Source organism: Rutilus rutilus (genome assembly GCF_951802725.1).
Source record: "Rutilus rutilus genome assembly, chromosome: 24".
Lineage (NCBI taxonomy): Eukaryota > Metazoa > Chordata > Actinopteri > Cypriniformes > Leuciscidae > Rutilus > Rutilus rutilus.
This window is the reverse complement of record NC_140228.1, coordinates 5,974,224-5,993,068: the sequence shown is the minus strand read 5'-3', so window position 1 is coordinate 5,993,068 and position 18,845 is coordinate 5,974,224. Positions and strand designations below refer to the sequence as shown.

Sequence of the window (18,845 nt, the reverse complement as noted above, 5' to 3'; positions counted from 1 at the left end):
TGATAGCTGATGGAACGGAGAGGCTTTTGAGGTGGAAGCAGATCTCTGGAAGTGTACAGTAGTTTGATTTGAGAGGTCAACATGGAAACATCATAGACATTAACCAATGAGATGGGAGGGGAAAACATATGATAGGCTGAGTAAAAAAACACGACGGAGAAAGGATATTGAGGAAGGCGATGACAGGAAAGGAGGTGGTGTGTAGAGAGAATTGAGCCGTGGAGAAAGGGATGAATGGATGAAGAGACACAAGAAGAGACCTACGCATCAATCCATGATACATCGCCAAATAATGTCAGGTTGCATAATCGCTCAACTGATTATATATTGGCTTTCCTGCTCCCTTTTCTGTATGGATTATACATTGATCGTTGCACATCACAGTCACAGTTAAAGGGTTAGTTCACTCAAAACAACAAATTGGTCATCTTTTACTTCACAAGTTATTTTGAAGAAACTACATTGCACCCTCTTGGCTTTCATTGCATGGACAAAAAACAAACACTGAGACATTTTTCTAAATATCTTTTGAGTTCCACGGAAGAAAGTCATACAGGTTTGGAACTACATTGAGTGAATGGAGTCATTTTTTGGTAAACGATCCCTTTAAATCCATGAGGAAGGAATGTTTTATCCGACTACACCATCATTGAGATTTCAAAAGATCTGATTTGAATCATAGCCCTATAGTGGTTGTATCTCGCTCTCATTTTCACTTAAAGGGATAGTTCACCCAAAAATGAAAATTATGTCATTAATCACTCACCCTCATGTCGTTCCAAACTCGTAAGACTTTCGTTGATCTTCTGAACACAAATGAAGATCTTTTTGATAAAATCTGAGAGCTTTATGTCCCTCCATTGACAGCTACGCAACTACCAATCTGACGCTTCAAACTGTTAATAAAGAGATTGTAAAACTAATCCATATGAATTGAGCGGTTTAGTCCAATTTTTTGGAAGAGCAGAAGCTCAAACGTGATGCGTAACACGAGAATGAACCTCATTGGTTCTTGCTGAAGCTCAAACGTGATGCGTAACACGAGATTGAACCTCGTTGGTTCTTGCTGAAGCTCAAACGTGATGCGTAACACGAGGATGAACCTCATTGGTTCTTGCTGAAGCTCAAACGTGATGCGTAACACGAGGATGAACCTCATTGGTTCTTGCTGAAGCTCAAACGTGATGCGTAACACGAGATTGAACCTCATTGGTTCTTGCTGATGCTCAAACATGATGCGTAACACGAGGATGAACCTCATTGGTTCTTACACGTCAGGCAAACATGCTTGAGCTTTCGTTTACCACAACTGATGTGTGCATTGATCAATGTTTATATGTGAATAAAAGCCTAAATGAAATCTGTTCATCATATAATGCGATTGTGTCTCTTCAGAAAATTTGGAGTAAACCATTCAATTCATATGGATTAGTTTTACGATCTCTTTATGAACTTTTTAAAGCGTCAAAGTGGTAGTTGTGTAGCTGTCAATGGAGGGACAGAAAGTGCTCAGATTTCATCAAAAATATCTTCATTTGTGTTCAGAAGATGAACGAAAGTCTTACGAGTTTGGAACCAGCTAAAGTGGTCTGAGATTTTAATGGATGTGAAGGCGATTTTATTCAAAGTCAGCACACAAACACACATTCACACACACAGACATGAAATGGAAATTTACACTCTATTTTATAAATGAATTTTAATGATCTTATTGTGAATGATTCATATACATATATGACATTATTATTATATACTGTATATTAAAATGTCATAACTGGATCTTCCAGTGAAATGACAGACTTCTCTCTGGTGACGTATGCCGAACTTTTCTAATCATTATCCACTTAAACCCCGCCCTTTTCTTACAATCGACCTCCATCCAATCAACAACCAATTCATTGAACCAAGTCTCCACCTTACATTCTTTTCTTATCCATTCGCTCGGATGTTACAATATGACAAAAAATGATCTGTCACTCACTATCCTTTATTATGTTGCACATTTAACACTCTGTGCAAGGTCTATGAAATCAAAGAGCCTTATCAAAGCAAGCTCGATTTTATTCATTGTTGTGTTCTGAAACATGTCAGCTCGTTTCATATAGCAACATAAATATGTGTTGCATTCTCAGTGTTGCCACAAGGGGAGCTACAGCGAGCATTAGTGTAAAACGATTGTCTTCTACTGCATCTATTCTCTTTTAGGTCAATCACTGTCATGAGAACATTATGAAGAGAATCTTGTTAAACTTAGTTGAACTGTTGAAATGTTTATAGCAAAATTGATCTGAACTGAGAATGCCTTTTCCTGAGTTTAAATTAAATTTGAATTAAGCTTGCAAACAAGATACAGAATTTGAAATTAGGCTGCAGTTTGTTTGAAGGTTTATGGCCTATAAAATAAGATAGACAGATAAAAATCAGAGGGATGGATGGATAGAAATATAGATAGCCACCAATTCAAAATTTGTCTTGAAGTAGGGTACACTTAATTTCCCAGAATGCATTACCTGTCTTGAAATGTTTGACTTTTTCTTCTATCTTTCTTGCGTAGAGTATATGTTTCTGTCCTAACAACTCGAAGCCTTTCTGGTCAATCCAGACCATTGAAACCATGCAGCAAAAAGTAGCAGTATGAAGAGTGAACTATATTAGAAAAATACAGGTTATCTGATAAAGTATCATATCTAAAGAAATGATATTAGTCAAACAATAAACACTACAAGTTCAGAATAAGGTGAAGAGTGTCATTGCTGCACGACTAGTGGCACAAAAACTGAATTGTGATTATTTCCAAACAGGTTTCTGAAAGTTGCACAGTCATGTTCACACTCGTTGGGAAAAACCAACCTACAAATGGCTTGTTTTTGCATGTTAAAATTGGGATGTGAGAAACTGTTTCACATTGCACACTTCAGCTTTAAGATCTTCCAATACAAACCATTAAGATGCAAATACGCGGCAGAGGCCGATGATGGAAGTCTTGGTCGACTGCCATCATTAACATCTGTCTGAGTGTTTACGCTGTAATATTAGATCCTTAAATGCATCAAAATCCCTGAAGACTTTGCAGCTCAATCTGTCTATTTTTACACGACGGATACCCATCACAACATGGGACTGTAACACACGAAACACAAGTATTTTCAGTGGCCGCTCCGCTGCGCCGGGCAAGTGTTTTCGTGTTTGATTTGTATGGTTTGTTGATTGTACATCTCGTACCTCTGAGAGTCTGATGGCGTCTGATGGTAACGCTTCACTCATCACAACAGCGTTTGCGTCTCGATGGGATGGTGTGCGTTTGGTCTTTGAGATAAAGAGAGAAAGAAAAGTTGCGTGTGCATGACGGAGCAAAAAAGAGGAATAAGGAGCAGGCGGATGTTGGGATGTCATGAACATCTGTCTCTCTCTCAATGAAGCTTCAAAAGCTGGTGTTGGAAGAACATTTAGATGAGACCCAGAGGAGAAGGGTTGAGTGTGTTTGAGAGAGAGAGACATAAAAGTGGACAAGAAAAGACTTGGAAGCTAAGAATGTAGTTGTCTCTCGGAAAATGGATGTAAGGTCTTTAGCCTATATTCTGTACTTCGTGTAAAATAGGGTGACCAGATGTCCCTGTCTTTGGTGTCCTGTCCCTGGAAATGTCCCCATTTTTAGCATGTTCAAAACAGCCTGCAGATACATCCGACCAACCTCAAAAAGCACAAACATAAAATAGCATTTGATACACTGTTTGTGAAAATATTAAAGACACGGTAGGTGATTTGTTCAATTTTTTGATATGCTGGTTAAAAGTCTCTTCACATCCTGATAGCAATCACTAAATTAAGTGGTCTAAATGTATTTATATGTACAGTGCTATGCATAAGTTTAGACACCCATGCTAAAACTAAAAAGAGGAATAAAAAATCATCTTTTGGAAATTGAACTTAATGCCTTAATTAAAAAAATTAGGAAAAATCCAACCTTTAAGGACACCAATTTTCTTTGTGAATGAATAATGTATCGTAAATAAATAAATGTTCTTCCTTAAAATACAGGGTGCATAAGTTTGGACACCCCTATGTTAAATTCCCATAGAGGCAGGCAGATTTTAATTTTTAAGTATTAAAAAAAAAAAAAATGCATCCTGATAAAGTTCCCTTGGCCTTTGGAATTAAAATAGCCCCACATCATCACATAGCCTTCACCATACCTAGAGATTGGCATGGGGTACTTTCCATAAGATCATCTCTCAATGCAAATCAAACTAGCTATTAGGCTAACTGAAATAAAACCATGCCAATCTCTAGGTATGGTGAAGGCTATGTGATGATGTGGGGCTATTTTAATTCCAAAGGCCAAGGGAACTTTATCAGGATGCATAGTATCCTGGATCCATGAAGTAACTGGCCTTTAAAAATAAAAATCTGCCTGCCTCTATGGGAATTTAACATAGGGGTGTCCAAACTTATGCACCCTGTATTTTAAGGAAGAACATTTATTTATTTATGATGCATTATTCATTCACAAAGAAAATTGGTGTCCTTAAAGGTTGGATTTTTCCTAATTTTTTTAATTAAGGCATTAAGTTCAGTTTCCAAAAGATGATTTTTTATTCCTCTTTTTAGTCAACTTTAGTATGGGTGTCTAAACTTATGCATAGCACTGTATATATATATCATCAGTGGAAGGCGTAGGACCATAAAATGTTCGTCCAATCATTGCATTCGGTCCGATACGATATCCTCCCTGCCTGTCAATAGGCGTAAATGATCTTTGTGGACTGATGAGGATGTTTTGAGATCTGAAGGTATATGATGAAAAATATGATCCCTTTATGTACTAGAAATTGATGTCTTTAGTCTGTGGTTTGTTGAATACATTTATCTTCATGTGTTTGGCTGATGCTTTTATTCAAAGCGACTTCTAACTATATATCGCATCAGTGTTTGCAAAGGGAAAGACTGACTTGTGTTGAGCCTGAGATAAAGAGAGAAGTGCTTTCTGATTAGAACACTTAACTGTGTATTTAAACACGCTCAAACACACACAATACCTTGCAGGAAAAAGCCCTCTCCGCAGTGATTTTATTAGGTTGACGTGTTCAAATTTTGCTCTTGCTGACCATAGCCTCTCTCTCTTTCTCTAACGCACACACTGTAAAGCTTCACACTTGATTTAGCACATTTGCAAGATACCATCCAAAACATAGCATCCACACGTATGCGCCCTTGGCAGTGTTCTGTTAGTGCTGAGGTGACAGCGTACGTCCTGCTGAAGAGATGGGAATTACTCGCTCACTACTGAGGGAGGAAGAGGAGGGAGTCTGCTAACGAGTAAACGAGTGCCAGGAGAGATGGGGTGGAAGAGGCTGATACAGGCTCCGTTACTGTGTGTCCCTGTAGACTGCATGGATTAGGAAGACAGGCGCTTGTGCGCACACACACACACACACACACACACCGCCTGTGGTTTGATGGATTACAGTGATGCATTGACTTTCAGCGCACAGACATGCAGCAATAGTGCGTTTCTTTGAGACAAATATATTATTGAAGATTACAGAATGCTAGAACTGACAGCAAAACAATGACATAATACGATGCTATACTTTGTCTGGTGCAATGCTACAAGTGTGCAACAATTACGGCTGCTCAAAATTCAATATACGTGTTTGAACATACAGTATTCTGAATTCAAGCTTCCATTTTACTTACATAATGTAACAGTTTTTTGGAGTGAAACATGATATTCAATGTGAAAAAACAGTCTGTCCGTCCATCCATCCATCCATCCATCCTTCTGATAATCTATCTATCCATCCATTCATCCGTCATGCATCGTTCTGATAATCTATCTATCTATCTATCTATCTATCTATCTATCTATCTATCTATCTATCTATCTATCTATCTATCTATCTATCTATCTATCTATCTATCCATCCATTCATCCGTCATGCATCGTTCTGATAATCTATCCATCCATCCATCCATCCATCTATCTATCTATCTATCTATCTATCTATCTATCTATCTATCTATCTATCTATCTATCTATCTATCTATCTATCTATCTATCTATCTATCCGTCCATCCAGCCATCGTTCTGACAGTCTGTCTGTCTCTCATTATTTATCTGTTCATCCATCCATCGTTCTGATTATCTGTCTGTCTGTCTGTCTGACCATCATCCATCCATTCATCCGTCATGCATTGTTCTGATAATCTATCTATCTATCTATCTATCTATCTATCTATCTATCTATCTATCTATCTATCTATCTATCTATCTATCTATCTATCTATCTATCTATCTATCTATCCATCTGTCGATCCGTCTATCTGTCTGTCTGTCTGCAGGGATGCCTTCACACTTATGAAACCACATTTCCCCTTCTCCATGCTAACAAATCTCACGGCACCTTAGATAAAACAAATTCTTCCCAACCATCTTTTCTCCCTGTGTCCCTGGAGATTCAGAGCTACACTGAGCTGTTGCTGCTGAATGCTTCAAATGCTAAAATGTCAGGCTGTTGGTGAAGCGGTAATATATGAAGTGATGAGATATGTCAAGGAGGAGGCGAGTGTTTACAGTCGTTCATTTGTGTTAAGGATCTGTCCATCATTATCACTCCCTGAAGAGTTAAGATTGTAAAGTAATTGTCAAGCTGTTGCTATGCGGTTGTTAAATTTGCAACGTGTTAAAATGTTCTCAGAACCACCAGTGGCTTGGGTGCTTCAGGAGCTCATAATTGGTCTAATTTTAGGGAGTTCTGAAAGGTTTCTATGGTGTTCTAGGTGGTTGCTTAACTAGCCAAAGCTATTTCTAAATGTATAAGCATGTTGCTGTGTGCTTGCTTCGGTGTTCTGTGGCTTTCTCTGCTTTTCTGTCCCGGCTCTATATGACGTTCTGGTCCTTATACAGCTCCCTCCTAATGGATTTTTTTTTTTTTTTTTTTTTTGTATCATCCATGAGGTAAAAATTGCTTAGAAAAACAATATTCACCAATCTGCACAATTTGAGGACGGTCGGCTATTTATATTACACAAGCGTTGTACTCTCTTCTTACTGAAAATTTTGTTTTGTTCAGACAATTATCTGACACGACAGTCTCTCCTCCCGCGAGGCTTTGTATTCTTGTCAGAAAAGACAGCGACTCTCTTTCATTTTCACCCTCCTCCCTCCCCCTCTCTCTCTCTCTCTCTCTCTCTCATTACTGTTTGGATTATGGATTTTCATATCAGGGCAGCGTTTCCTTTGAAGGCCCCTGCAGCAGTGGTGCTGTACAGTAAGGGGGTTGCGTTCTTCTCTTCTCCATCATCCTTTTCTCTCTCTCTCGCTCTCTCTCTTCCCTACGCTGGGCATTTTTGAAGTCGCTGGCTGTTAAATGCCTCTGGTGCTGCGTATTTTTAAATGCTCAAACCTCTCGCATGTACCTCACGCACACATGCTCAAAAATCCTGTAAATCGTCTCTTCATGCTATGATGTCATGAAGATGTGGGCACTCAAATCCCTCCATTCAGACTTTTGATATGCCAGCTGCTTTCCTGCCTCTCTTGGATTCTCAATGTCTCCGTCTCTGACTTAAACAAGAACATTTGAGAGATTGATTGAGGAATGGTGTAATTAGCATTGTGGCAATGGCCTTCAAGTCTTCAAGGTCTTCAAGTGTTAGGTGCCAAAATGTCTCTGATTGTCTTTGATTCATCACCAGTCGTTCTCAGTCCACAGAGAATAAGGTAGGACATTATGAACATCAGGGAAAATAATCACTGGATTTGGCAAACTAAACAACTCGCTGTGAAATAATTAGCATTTATCACTTCTAGGAAAGATATTCTGATCATGAAGTCTGAACACAATTACGCTAATTTCTTTCAAGTGAACCTTTTTGTACATGCACCTGTGGAACAGTCCTTAAAGGGATAGTTCACCCAAAAATGAAAATTCTTTCTTCATTTGCTCACCCTCATGTCGTTCCAAACCCGTAAGATTTTCGTTCATCTTCAGACAGAAATGAAGATCTTTTTGATGAAATCTGAGAGCTTTCTGTCCCTGCGAGAGCAGATGTTGTTGCGCGCATTGAAAAAGTGGTAAATCATGTTTTTCGCTTCATAAAATTGAGGTTGAACCACTGGAGTCACATGGATCACTTTAATGATGTCTTTACGTAGTTGCGTAGCTGTCAATCGAGGGACAGAAAGATCTCAGATTTCATCAAAAATATCTTCATTTGTGTTCAGAAGATCAACGAAAGTCTTACGGGTTTGGAACGACATGAGGGTGAGTGATTAATGACAATTTCTTTAGGGTGAACTATCCCTTTAACAGGATAAACTAAAATTGACTGCGTTTCAACACAACTTCGCTCATGAATTTGAATCCTGCTATTGGATTATTAGGGAAGTGTCGTATTGTGTGACTATGCATTACTTTTTATGGGGAGCTTACGACCTAGCTAGGTTCTTAAGAACAAATGGTACAACCAAATGAAGTACAAAGTTACAAACTATCTAAAAATAAAGGTTCCAAAAGGTTTTTTTTTTTTTCTCAGCGATTGAAGAACAATTTTTGGTTCCACAAAGAACCTTTCAGTGAACAGTAACTTTCAGAGTGTGAAGAGTGAAGAACATTTAAAAAAATCTAAAGAACCTTTTTTCACTATTAAAAAAAACAACCTTTTGTGGAATGCAAAAATTGTTCTTCATGGAACCAAAAATGCCAATAAAGAACCTTACTAAGCCCTTACAGTGTGGACTTCACATTCCAGTTGAAGTAACATAAGTTTATAGAGTAACTTTTACTTCCATTTTTGCTAAAACTGAACATGACTGGCGGTCTCCATACTGTTAATTTTCAGCCAAAACTGCACTGAATGGTTACAGGTTAATGTGTCTGCATAATTAGCTTTGGTCTTCTTTCACACAACATCTGTGACCCCATATGTTGATCTTGCGATCCATATGCACGCTGACTGTTTTACATGCATGCTTGCAGATGACAGCGTCTCCGCTGTTTTCCAGCATCCCTAGATGACGTTGAGGTCAGCGAAACATGTTTTACTGCTGATGAACCATGCAGATAGGATTGGTTATTCATTTAAAACACGTCCTCTGACACTCCGCGGGGCTCCTCAGGAGGATACTGACCCTGAGAACGGTTACATTAGTGTCAATCCTCAATCTCTGACCGTTTAGAGCCTCCAGTGGGCGGTCTTTCACAAGGTCAAAGGTTAAACAGGATCCCGTCTCCTCCGAGAGACCCCTGAGAGAGAGAGAGAGAGACGTTAATTAAAATGTAGTGGCGTGGGGTCAGACTTTGTGCCTCATTTAAATCTACTGCATGGTGTGAAATCTCAGTCCACTGACGATTTCGGTGATATGGGCTTCTCCTCATGGCGAAATTAATTAACATTCAGTCGTCGTTGCGATGATTTAATGCTGATACTTATAATTAGAAAGTTTCTTCGTTATTTTCCCAAAGCAACCTTCCTCTTCGGTGTGTGCGTAATAAGTTGTGTGCCGCATAACAAGCAGAATTAGTTCAAGTTTTATTCCACCCTCCACTTTAGCAAGTGTGTGTTTATGTCCCGCTGTTTTTTCAGCTAATGCTGATTAGAATCTAATCAGACTTTCACCTTCCAGCAGGTGTTTCATGTACTCTGAAATATCAGCTGCAAGTTATGATTGCTTGTTAATCTCCTCTATATGACATCATCACTTCAGTATCATGCTATCTTTAATTTGGGATCATGCATATCTCGCGCCCTAATTTCCCGTGAGGAACTTGTGAACTGAACTGCACTGCGAAGTATTTTTGTCTTGTTTTCCAGTACAAATATCTAAACAGCGGACCCCAATCTTTTGAATGGTAGCGCAGAATCAAATCGAATCGCACATAAACAAGGCCCTTAGACTTCTTTTTCATTTGTTAAAAACATTTCCCAACGTTCCTCATCTGATGGAAATCCCTAGTCGAACTTAATAACACAACATGAGATTCACTGCTGGGGTGCAGTTGTTGTAACAGCATTTATCAGTTTCTCATATATTCTCATATTTTCATTGTCTTATTAGGGGGTCTTAAGATGAACTTCTCTATTACTGTGTCCTGTTAGATTGGTTATTGATGTCCAGCACAGTCCAGGCTGCTTTATTAAACACCTGTAGATGATGGACCTCTTTTAGATTTCCATTTTACAGTATTATATTATTAAACCCAACCCAGCATGACTAATCTTTTTTCTTTTTTTTACTTTGTTTCTTTCTCTCTCTCTCTCCCTCGCTGTTTGCTCACTCATACAATGTTTGTACGGTGTCCATGAGAGCGTTTAATAGCGATGTCACCGTCACGAGTGATGACCTCCATTGTGATGTCATAATCAGAACCACTTGACAGGGTCAAGGATTCTGGGGCGTTTCTTATTACACTCTCAGGCCTGAAAAGGGACTAGAAAATGAATCAAAACATGTCTCTGTCATATGTAATATAATCTTTCTCCTTTCTCAAAATGGATGTATTTTTTATTTATTTGTTTTTTATTTATATTTTAGAATCAATTTTTTATTTGATTATTTTTATAATTATTTTTTGTTAATTCATATAATTTAATATAAAGTCAAATAAATAACTGACTTCTGATTAAAGGAGATGACTACTCATTAAAAGAGACCTATTATGCCCCTTTTTACAGGATGTATGTCTCAGGTGTCCAAGGAATGTGTCTGAAGTCATTTTTGAGTGGAAGGCAAAACATGCTGTTTTCGTGCATGTGTCTTTAAATGCAAATGAGCTGCTGCTCCCCATCCAGAAGAGGGCGGAGCCTTTACAGCTCGTGCCTCGCTCTGATACTCTGGCAAAAACTAAAACAGCTGTTTGGGTTTGATTATCATCTCTATCGCGGTCATGCTCACATGACATTACAGTTCTTCATCATTATGAAAGTTTATTATCTGCATGCGTTTTAAAGCCATATCAGTCTAAACTTCTGATATATGGTTTTCTGAGGGCACACATCCGAAGCATGCACACATACACCTGGATTTCAGACGGTGCGTCCTGTGAGTATTAAACTACGTTATCTTTCATGTCTTATTGCGTTTAAACTGTCAAATACACAGAGGTTTGTGTCAAAAACACAGAGTTCACACAAACACTGTCGGTTATGTCTGTGAACGTAAACAGCAAGTAAAGAAACCGCATGTGTATATTAGATCTGTGTATTAATGTGAAAGCAACTTAATATACAGTACCTGATATATATATATCAACAAAAAACTCTTGACTGAATAACTTTAGTAGCTTTAAGAAGAATACATTTCTTACTCGAGCACTGCTGTTAAATGCTCTGGCAAGGAGATAAACATGGCGGAGTGTGTCCTGCTCACTGAGGGCGGGTCTATGCTAATAAGATAGAGTCGTGGGCGGGGCCTAAGTTCACCGTATGTGACGTCACTTTGCATAGAAACTGCAAACGTCTTATTCTGAGACACTGCTTATGAATTATGGAGATTAAAAAAAGGAGTTGGTGGATTTGTACCATTATAGGTTGGTTGTGTTCCAGAAATATAATATAATATTATATTTTTTCTCTCAGCTTTCATCATCTCTCATCTGTTCATGACACTAAACGAGGGATCATTAATCTCCTGGCCACTTTACTGATTCCCCTCAGGCGAGAATTCCCAGAATCCCCTGACACTTCCGGCCGATCGTTCATACCTGCTTAGAGGCTCCGGGGGTCGAAACACCTGTCACGGCACACTTGGTTTATGTGTCTGTCTGAGGAGTGTTAAAATTGGGCGGTAATCAATCTTTGTGTACTCTCTCACACACACACAAACACACATGGACATTAGATGAGTGATCACTAGTTCATTTGTCATGCTTATAGATGCTTGCATGATGTCTGCAGTTAACCAAGGACAGAGAATAATCAAAGAGACATTGGAACCATATTGGGAATATTGTTGGCTCTGTGACGAGCTGGTTATGTTCCTATAAGTAGCTTTGGATAAAAGCGTCCACTAAATGTAAATGTTAAACTGCAAATCCTGATCCTCTGAGGGCTCTGCTAGTTGCTGATTGGTTATGACAATGGTTTGTTTTACTTCGGTACAATGCTTGAATTCATGGAGAGACTTTAAATGTTTTAAAATTGCTCTTTTTGTTTGAGAGGCACAAGATGTCAAGCTCTGACTCAACCACTGGTGTGAATATAGGACTACCTGTAATATTTATCTGGATATTGGTATGTGGGAGGGACAAAAGGGCTGGTAGGGTAGGAAAGCCTGTTTGGAAATAATTATTATTATCATGTTTGGTGCACCTAGTAGCACAGAAATTACACACTTCAGCTTTAATGTAGGTTACTCGTGGCCATCAAGGTGTAATTTTCCCCCGTCAGTCCTGGTAGCTTGCTTATTATTATGTTTGCATATAGTTCATGTGATACACAAAAAAACCTTCGCTCTCTTTGTCAAGTCTTTGATTTTAAGTGATCTTTTGCTAAAGAGGAAATAATTATAATACTATAATACTAATACTAAACTATAATATTATTTCAGTGATACTAAAACAACACTGAACCATAAATATTAAACTTAATATCTCCTGCCACTGTTGATGCTACACATGAATTGCGATGATTTGGTTGTAATTGGGCGGTCAAAGACGAACGTGTAGATTATGTTTACATAGAAAAACAATGGAAAAGTAGAGCAGTGGAATGGAAAACCTGTAAGTACCTCACATTTCTATCTTTTATTGCAGTTATATTATTTAGTTGACTCCATCCCAGTTGTTGGTTTCTTCCAAATAGTGTTATGAATAAATGATCTGTAATTAGTATTAAATGTTAATTGTGTGTGCTCACCTCAGACTGCTTTTCAGTGTTCTTTGCCTTCTGATGGGAAAATATGTTAGCCCAGCTGGGTAGACTGTTTACACACCAACAGATGACTTCAGTCCCAAGAACGTTCAATCATAGTGAGATGGAAGACTATTTTAGAGTGCTACCTTTTTTACTTTAGCTTTTCTGCTTCCTGATGTTGTTTGCAGCTTAAAATGGCGTCATATGTCTTTAGAAGATTTGGAATATAGACCATTAAGCGCCAGAGAAACGAGGGCGCCGCCATCTTTAGAATATTGTCTTTGAACTTCCGTTTTTGCGGTCGCTCTGTATATTTCTATGGCATTGCTGTCCAGGAGTAATTAGCTTTTGAAGTGGATTTACTTAATGTAAAGTTAACGAAAGTTATCATGAGGATTGTAATGTTTAAAGCAGATGTCTTAACAAATGTCAGTCGACCGGGAAGATTTTAAAACGAGCCGTTCTCTCATAAATACGCAAGATCGCTGTGAAAATACAGACCGGAAGTCAAAAGACAACGAGTGCAGCGCTGAAAAGGGGCGGGGCTACATAAGGTCTTTTAGCACTACATTTATTGTGCTTTTTAATGTATATGTTCCTGAAAAAGCTTGTAATATTCAAATTGTGAGTTCTTTTGTTGAATATGTAAAACACTGGTTTGAGACAATTCTTGTGGTTACTTTATAAAACAGTGAGAACAACCTAATTACTCTCTCATTGGTCAATTGCTCTAGTCTCCGCCCACTAGTCCATGTCATTATTAACAGCTGCTCTGGTGTAGAGAGGGTGTAAAAGCTCTTGTGGTAGATCAGCGTGTGATGGGACTATCTGTGGATGAATCCATTCTCTGAAACGCTTTATCCATCTTCCCTGCGGTATGCTAATATAATGGTTCCTCCTTTGATCTCGCACCTCTTCAGTGGGTTTTGTTGTTTTGGGTGTCTTTATTAGTTTGGGCCTCTATTTTAGGCTCCTTGGTGGGTGTTGTGTCTTCACAACACTGAGAAAAACATTCTTCTTTTGAGATGTTGTCTTTGGAGGTTTTTTCCTACTTATTTTCATGTTCGACCTGCTAGAATGTCTTGAGTGCAGGTGGCTACACATTATTTTAAAGTAGGGTGATTAAATATATATATATATATAATATATATTTTAGAATAGTATTTATTTATTTGTTCGGTTAGTTCGTTATTTGGTTGGTTAATTGGTCAATATTTGGTCAAATCTAATTTTTTATTTAGTTTGTTTTTTATGTGTCCAAAAATGATTAATTAATATTAATTTTTATTATTATTATTATTAGGGGTGGAAGAACGATGCCTCATCGTAATTGTAAGATTATATGATTAATCGATAGATCCTTAGTTCCAGCACTAATTAGCTAAAACTGTATAATAATTATAAAAGCTGTCACTTTAAATTTTATGTTAACCACACATTTACATGTGAATTGTCTGCAATACTGTAAGACACATTTCAACAAATAATTTTTATTATTTTGAGAGCTCAGATTCTGGCTGTAGTGTAAATGCAATTCAGATATAAGCACAATGGATCTCACTTTTGGTTGTAGAGTAAATTTCAAATAAACATTTGCAGTATGTGTGCATGACATCATTCTCAGCTTAATGGCAGTATGGCGAGAGAGTCCAGAGGTTGTAAGCTGTGAGTTTCTCAGTTTGACAGGTCAGACAGCATTAGTGTTGGCTGACATGTGCTAGAGCTCACTGTGCCAGATCCTCCAGCAAACACACACAAAAATCATCATTCTTCCATCGGCGCAGGGTTGCCAGGCGAGGTAGGTATGACAACCTGGCTGTTTTATCATGTTTTAGCCATTATCACATCAGCAGTCAATTTCCGACCCACCATCTCCCAGTCTTATCTACATCCATGATTTCCTTCCCTATTGAACACGGCAGTTTTCCCTCCCGTTGAGGTTGAGAGATATGACTGTATCGTTCACGGCATGTGTGAAGACCTCAGGGTTTAACTGTATGTGAATGTGTCACATTACACCGTTGCTTCATTAATTACTTTATTGGATCAGTTCATTCAGACATTTTAGCTGTACTTTTTTAATTAATAATATTTGCTAATTATGTTTGCAATACTACTATTGCTCATATTTCAGGTTAGTGATTTGAACACACTTATGGTGCACCGTTTATGCTACGACGTGAATGGACATAAAATCTAGGGATTGGATTATTAGCAATTTCAAAAATCAATTTGAGTTGATTCAATGCAAATAGAATCTGAATTTAAATGTTCGTGGGCCATATCATAGTGGTAGTACTCAATTACCAGTGTTATTTTAGTATTATTTACACAATAATAGTATTTATTAAAGAGCTATTATTTTTATATTTTCAGTCTAAAAAGCATGCACCAATAAAAAAATAACGTTACACTTTTATTTGGTAACACTTTATTTTACAGTGTCCATGTTACATGTACTTACCATAGTAATAACAGTAAATTACATGCAACTAACCCTCTACCAAATCCTACACTAACCCTCCAGTAAGTACATGTAGTTCATTAATATTACTCAGTACTTAAATGTATAATTACATTGTAACAATGACATCTTAAAATAAAGTGTAATAATGGATAATTAACTATTACAAAGTACATGTAGGAACATATAACTTTGTCAGCTTAAAAGAAAGTGCTACCAAAAATAAAATACAGCTGAAATAGCATGCCATCCTGGCATTTTAGAGTACATCATCATATTTTCAAGTACAATGCTCTTATCCTAATCTTGCACACCGTTTAGTGTGTATATATCGAATGGCTCCATCTAACATGCCAGTTATCCAGCTCTTAACCTTTTGCTTTTACTTTTTTCACCTCACAGTGTTGCGACAGAGAAGGAGAGAGGGAGAACTCGAAGAAAAAACTGTGCAGATAAAGTGCTTGTGATGTTGCGTGGGGAAGATGCAGAATATCAGCGGCGCTATCACACTCTGGGCAGTAACACCCGCCGCCTCTCCAACCCCGACATGGAGGCCTTCGCTAAACTCCACAAGAGCAGCGACATGGAGCATCAGAGGAACAAATACCCTCCGCAACACGCCGCTACACTGGTCAACACCAACTGTGCTCGGCAGCAGCAGGTAATGTGTGTGAGTGTGTGTGTGTGTGTATGTGTGTGTGTGTGTACCCTCCGCAACACGCCGCTACGCTGGTCAACACTAACTGTGCTCGGCAGCAGCAGGTAATGTGTGTGAGTGTGTGTGTGTGTGTGTGTGTGTGTGTGTGTACCCTCCGCAACACGCCGCTACGCTGGTCAACACCAACTGTGCTCGGCAGCAGCAGGTAATGTGTGTGAGTGTGAGTGTGTGTGTGTGTGTGTGTGTACCCTCCGCAACACGCCGCTACACTGGTCAACACTAACTGTGCTCGGCAGCAGCAGGTAATGTGTGTAAGTGTGTGAGCGTGTGTGTGTGTGTGTGTATGTGTGTACCCTCCTCAACACGCCGCTACGCTGGTCAACACTAACTGTGCTAGGCAGCAGCAGGTAATGTGTGTGTGAGTGTGTGTGTGTGTGTGTGTGTATGTGTGTTCCCTCCTCAACACGCCGCTACGCTGGTCAACACTAACTGTGCTCGGCAGCAGCAGGTAATGTGTGTGAGTGTGTGTGTGTGCACTATTGACAATAGACAACTTTTTACCCACAAAATGTTACTTAACCTTTTGTTTTATTTAACAATAACATTAACATTCTAAAATACCATAGAAACCGCATAGCAACACCCTGGCAACCACCAACAACAGCCTGACATCATGAATGTGGAACTTTTGAATGCTCAAGCACTTTAATTGTCTTCACAAAAGCAAATAGCTCATATTTGCAGTTATGTGTAAATCCATATTGTCATTTCCTCCTTTCTTTTCTCTCTCTCTCTCTCTCTCTCTCTCTCTCTCTCTCTCTCTCTCTCTCTCTCTCTCTCTCTCTCTCTCTCTCTCTCTCTCTGTCTCTCTCTCTCTGTCTCTCTCTCTCTCTCTCTCTCTCTCTCTCTCTCTGTCTCTTGTGATCTATTCCCTCTTTTTTACCTCCTTGGAATAGATCTATCCTTCCTTGTATTTGCTCTGTATGTTTGCCCATTTGGCTGCATCCACCGTCTCCAAACACCACTGGAATGAGAAAGAGAGAGAAGGGAGTCTACCGTTACCATGGCAACCGAGACCATGTAGGGAAATCGATGATATCACATAGCTAGCTGGCATATAGCAGGAGCGTACTGAGACAGAGAGGGAGGAAAACCACTGAAGGACAGAGACAACATGAAACGCCATTCGCCTTTTACCTCCATAACGTGACGCGTTTGTGCATGAAACGAGAGAACACGTAGGGCAGGACTTGGCTTTATCATTCAGGAGTCGATTTTACGTACTGTATCAGAATGTGAGTTTGCAGTGGATTGTGGGAGTCTGATCCCCTCCTGAAACTCCACCGGCACACACTTTTGAGGAGGCTTTTTGACTGGAACGTGGAGGCTGAAGGTCAAGCTCACCCTCCCGAGCGTCTTGACGTATCTCAATGGTAATGCTTCTTAAAATGTATTGTTTTTCAGTCTTATTGCAATAACCTTAATGTTAACAGGCATTAAATTAGTGCATTGATATTGGCAGATTTCATGCATTACAACAGTACAGTGACTAAATAGTTATTTGGCTGTTAGGTAGTTCAACAACATTTAACAATTAGCCAAAATGGAAACTTGTTTTGCATAGGCAATTATGATGACAAAGCGTTTTCTTTGGAAGAACGTGCACAGTAAGACCAGGAGCGTGTATTAAAGAAAATAGGGTCAATTATAGAGTGAGAGGAACTAAGAGGTTATTAGAGTCCATAGATGGAGAAAGTGCAGAAGAGCAGCGGAGAACGAGCAGGAGAGAGTCGACCGACAATAGAGCGAATTAATTAGTGATGCTATCATACCTTCATCAGTCTATGAGGACATGAGAAATCCACAGTGAACGGAAAGAAAGAGGGAGGGAGAGAATGACAGCCTGATGTTTCATTGAGGAAGTAATCAGGTGCCAGTAGTGTGCGTGTGTGTGTGTGTATGAACATGTATTATGGTGGGATCTGAAAGCATGAGCATTCACACATACCGTCTGACTTCTGTATTTTGACATACTTCTTAATGAAAATGAATATTCAAGAAAATTTTTGTTTTTCTTGAACTAGAATTTTTTTTAAAAGTTGTACTTTAAGATGTAATTCTTTATTTGTTTCACATAAATATTTTGATTTCATTTAATAATAATAATAATGATTAATAATAACAATAACAATAGTAATAATAATAATTAGTCCTGTCAAATCGATTAATCGTGATTAATCGTGATTAATCGCATCTAACATAAAAGTTTGTAAATATATAATATTATGTGTACATTTTATATATATATATATATATATATAGATAGATAGATAGATAGATAGATATACATGCACATACAGTTTACTATGGTAAATGCGATTAATTGCTTTGACAGCACTAATAACAACAAAAATGATTATTATTTTGAGAGGTTTTTGACATTTTTTTTCATCTAGAATAATATGCACTGATGAATTGTGCACAGTAAGTCAGGAATGTGTTTTACAAAAGTAAAGCGGAAGGGGTCACACTTGCATACCATTTTACTTTTATCGTTGTTTTTTTTAAAAATTATTTTATTTTGTATTATTATTATTATTATTATTATTATTATTTAATTTTTTTAACTTTTTATAGTTCTAATCAGTTCCAAGGTAATTTAAGTTTAGGTTTTGCATTAATTTTTATTTAATAATTAGAATAATAATCTTCTCATCTTCTTAGTTTGAGGCCTTTTTGATGTTTTTTTCATGTAGAATAGCTTGCACAGATGAAATGAAGCATGATAACATCAGGAATGTGTTTTATGAAAGTAAATAGGGACATTGAATTTAATGTATGCTAAATTGTAGTGATGTTGTAGAGGTC

General features: G+C 38.2%; 1 protein-coding gene across 4 annotated transcripts in view; it reads left to right on the top strand.

The window, feature by feature from the left end:
• Positions 1 to 18,845, top strand: part of srcin1b (SRC kinase signaling inhibitor 1b) — a 51,211-nt gene that overhangs the window by 722 nt on the left and 31,644 nt on the right. For all 4 annotated transcript variants that reach the window (XM_084398814.1, XM_084398813.1, XM_084398812.1 and 1 more), the window contains exon 2: positions 15,722 to 15,980. In XM_084398814.1, the coding sequence (XP_084254940.1) occupies positions 15,786 to 15,980 (195 nt within the window). In that variant the 5' untranslated portion in view covers positions 15,722 to 15,785. The remainder of the gene's footprint in view (positions 1 to 15,721; positions 15,981 to 18,845) is intronic.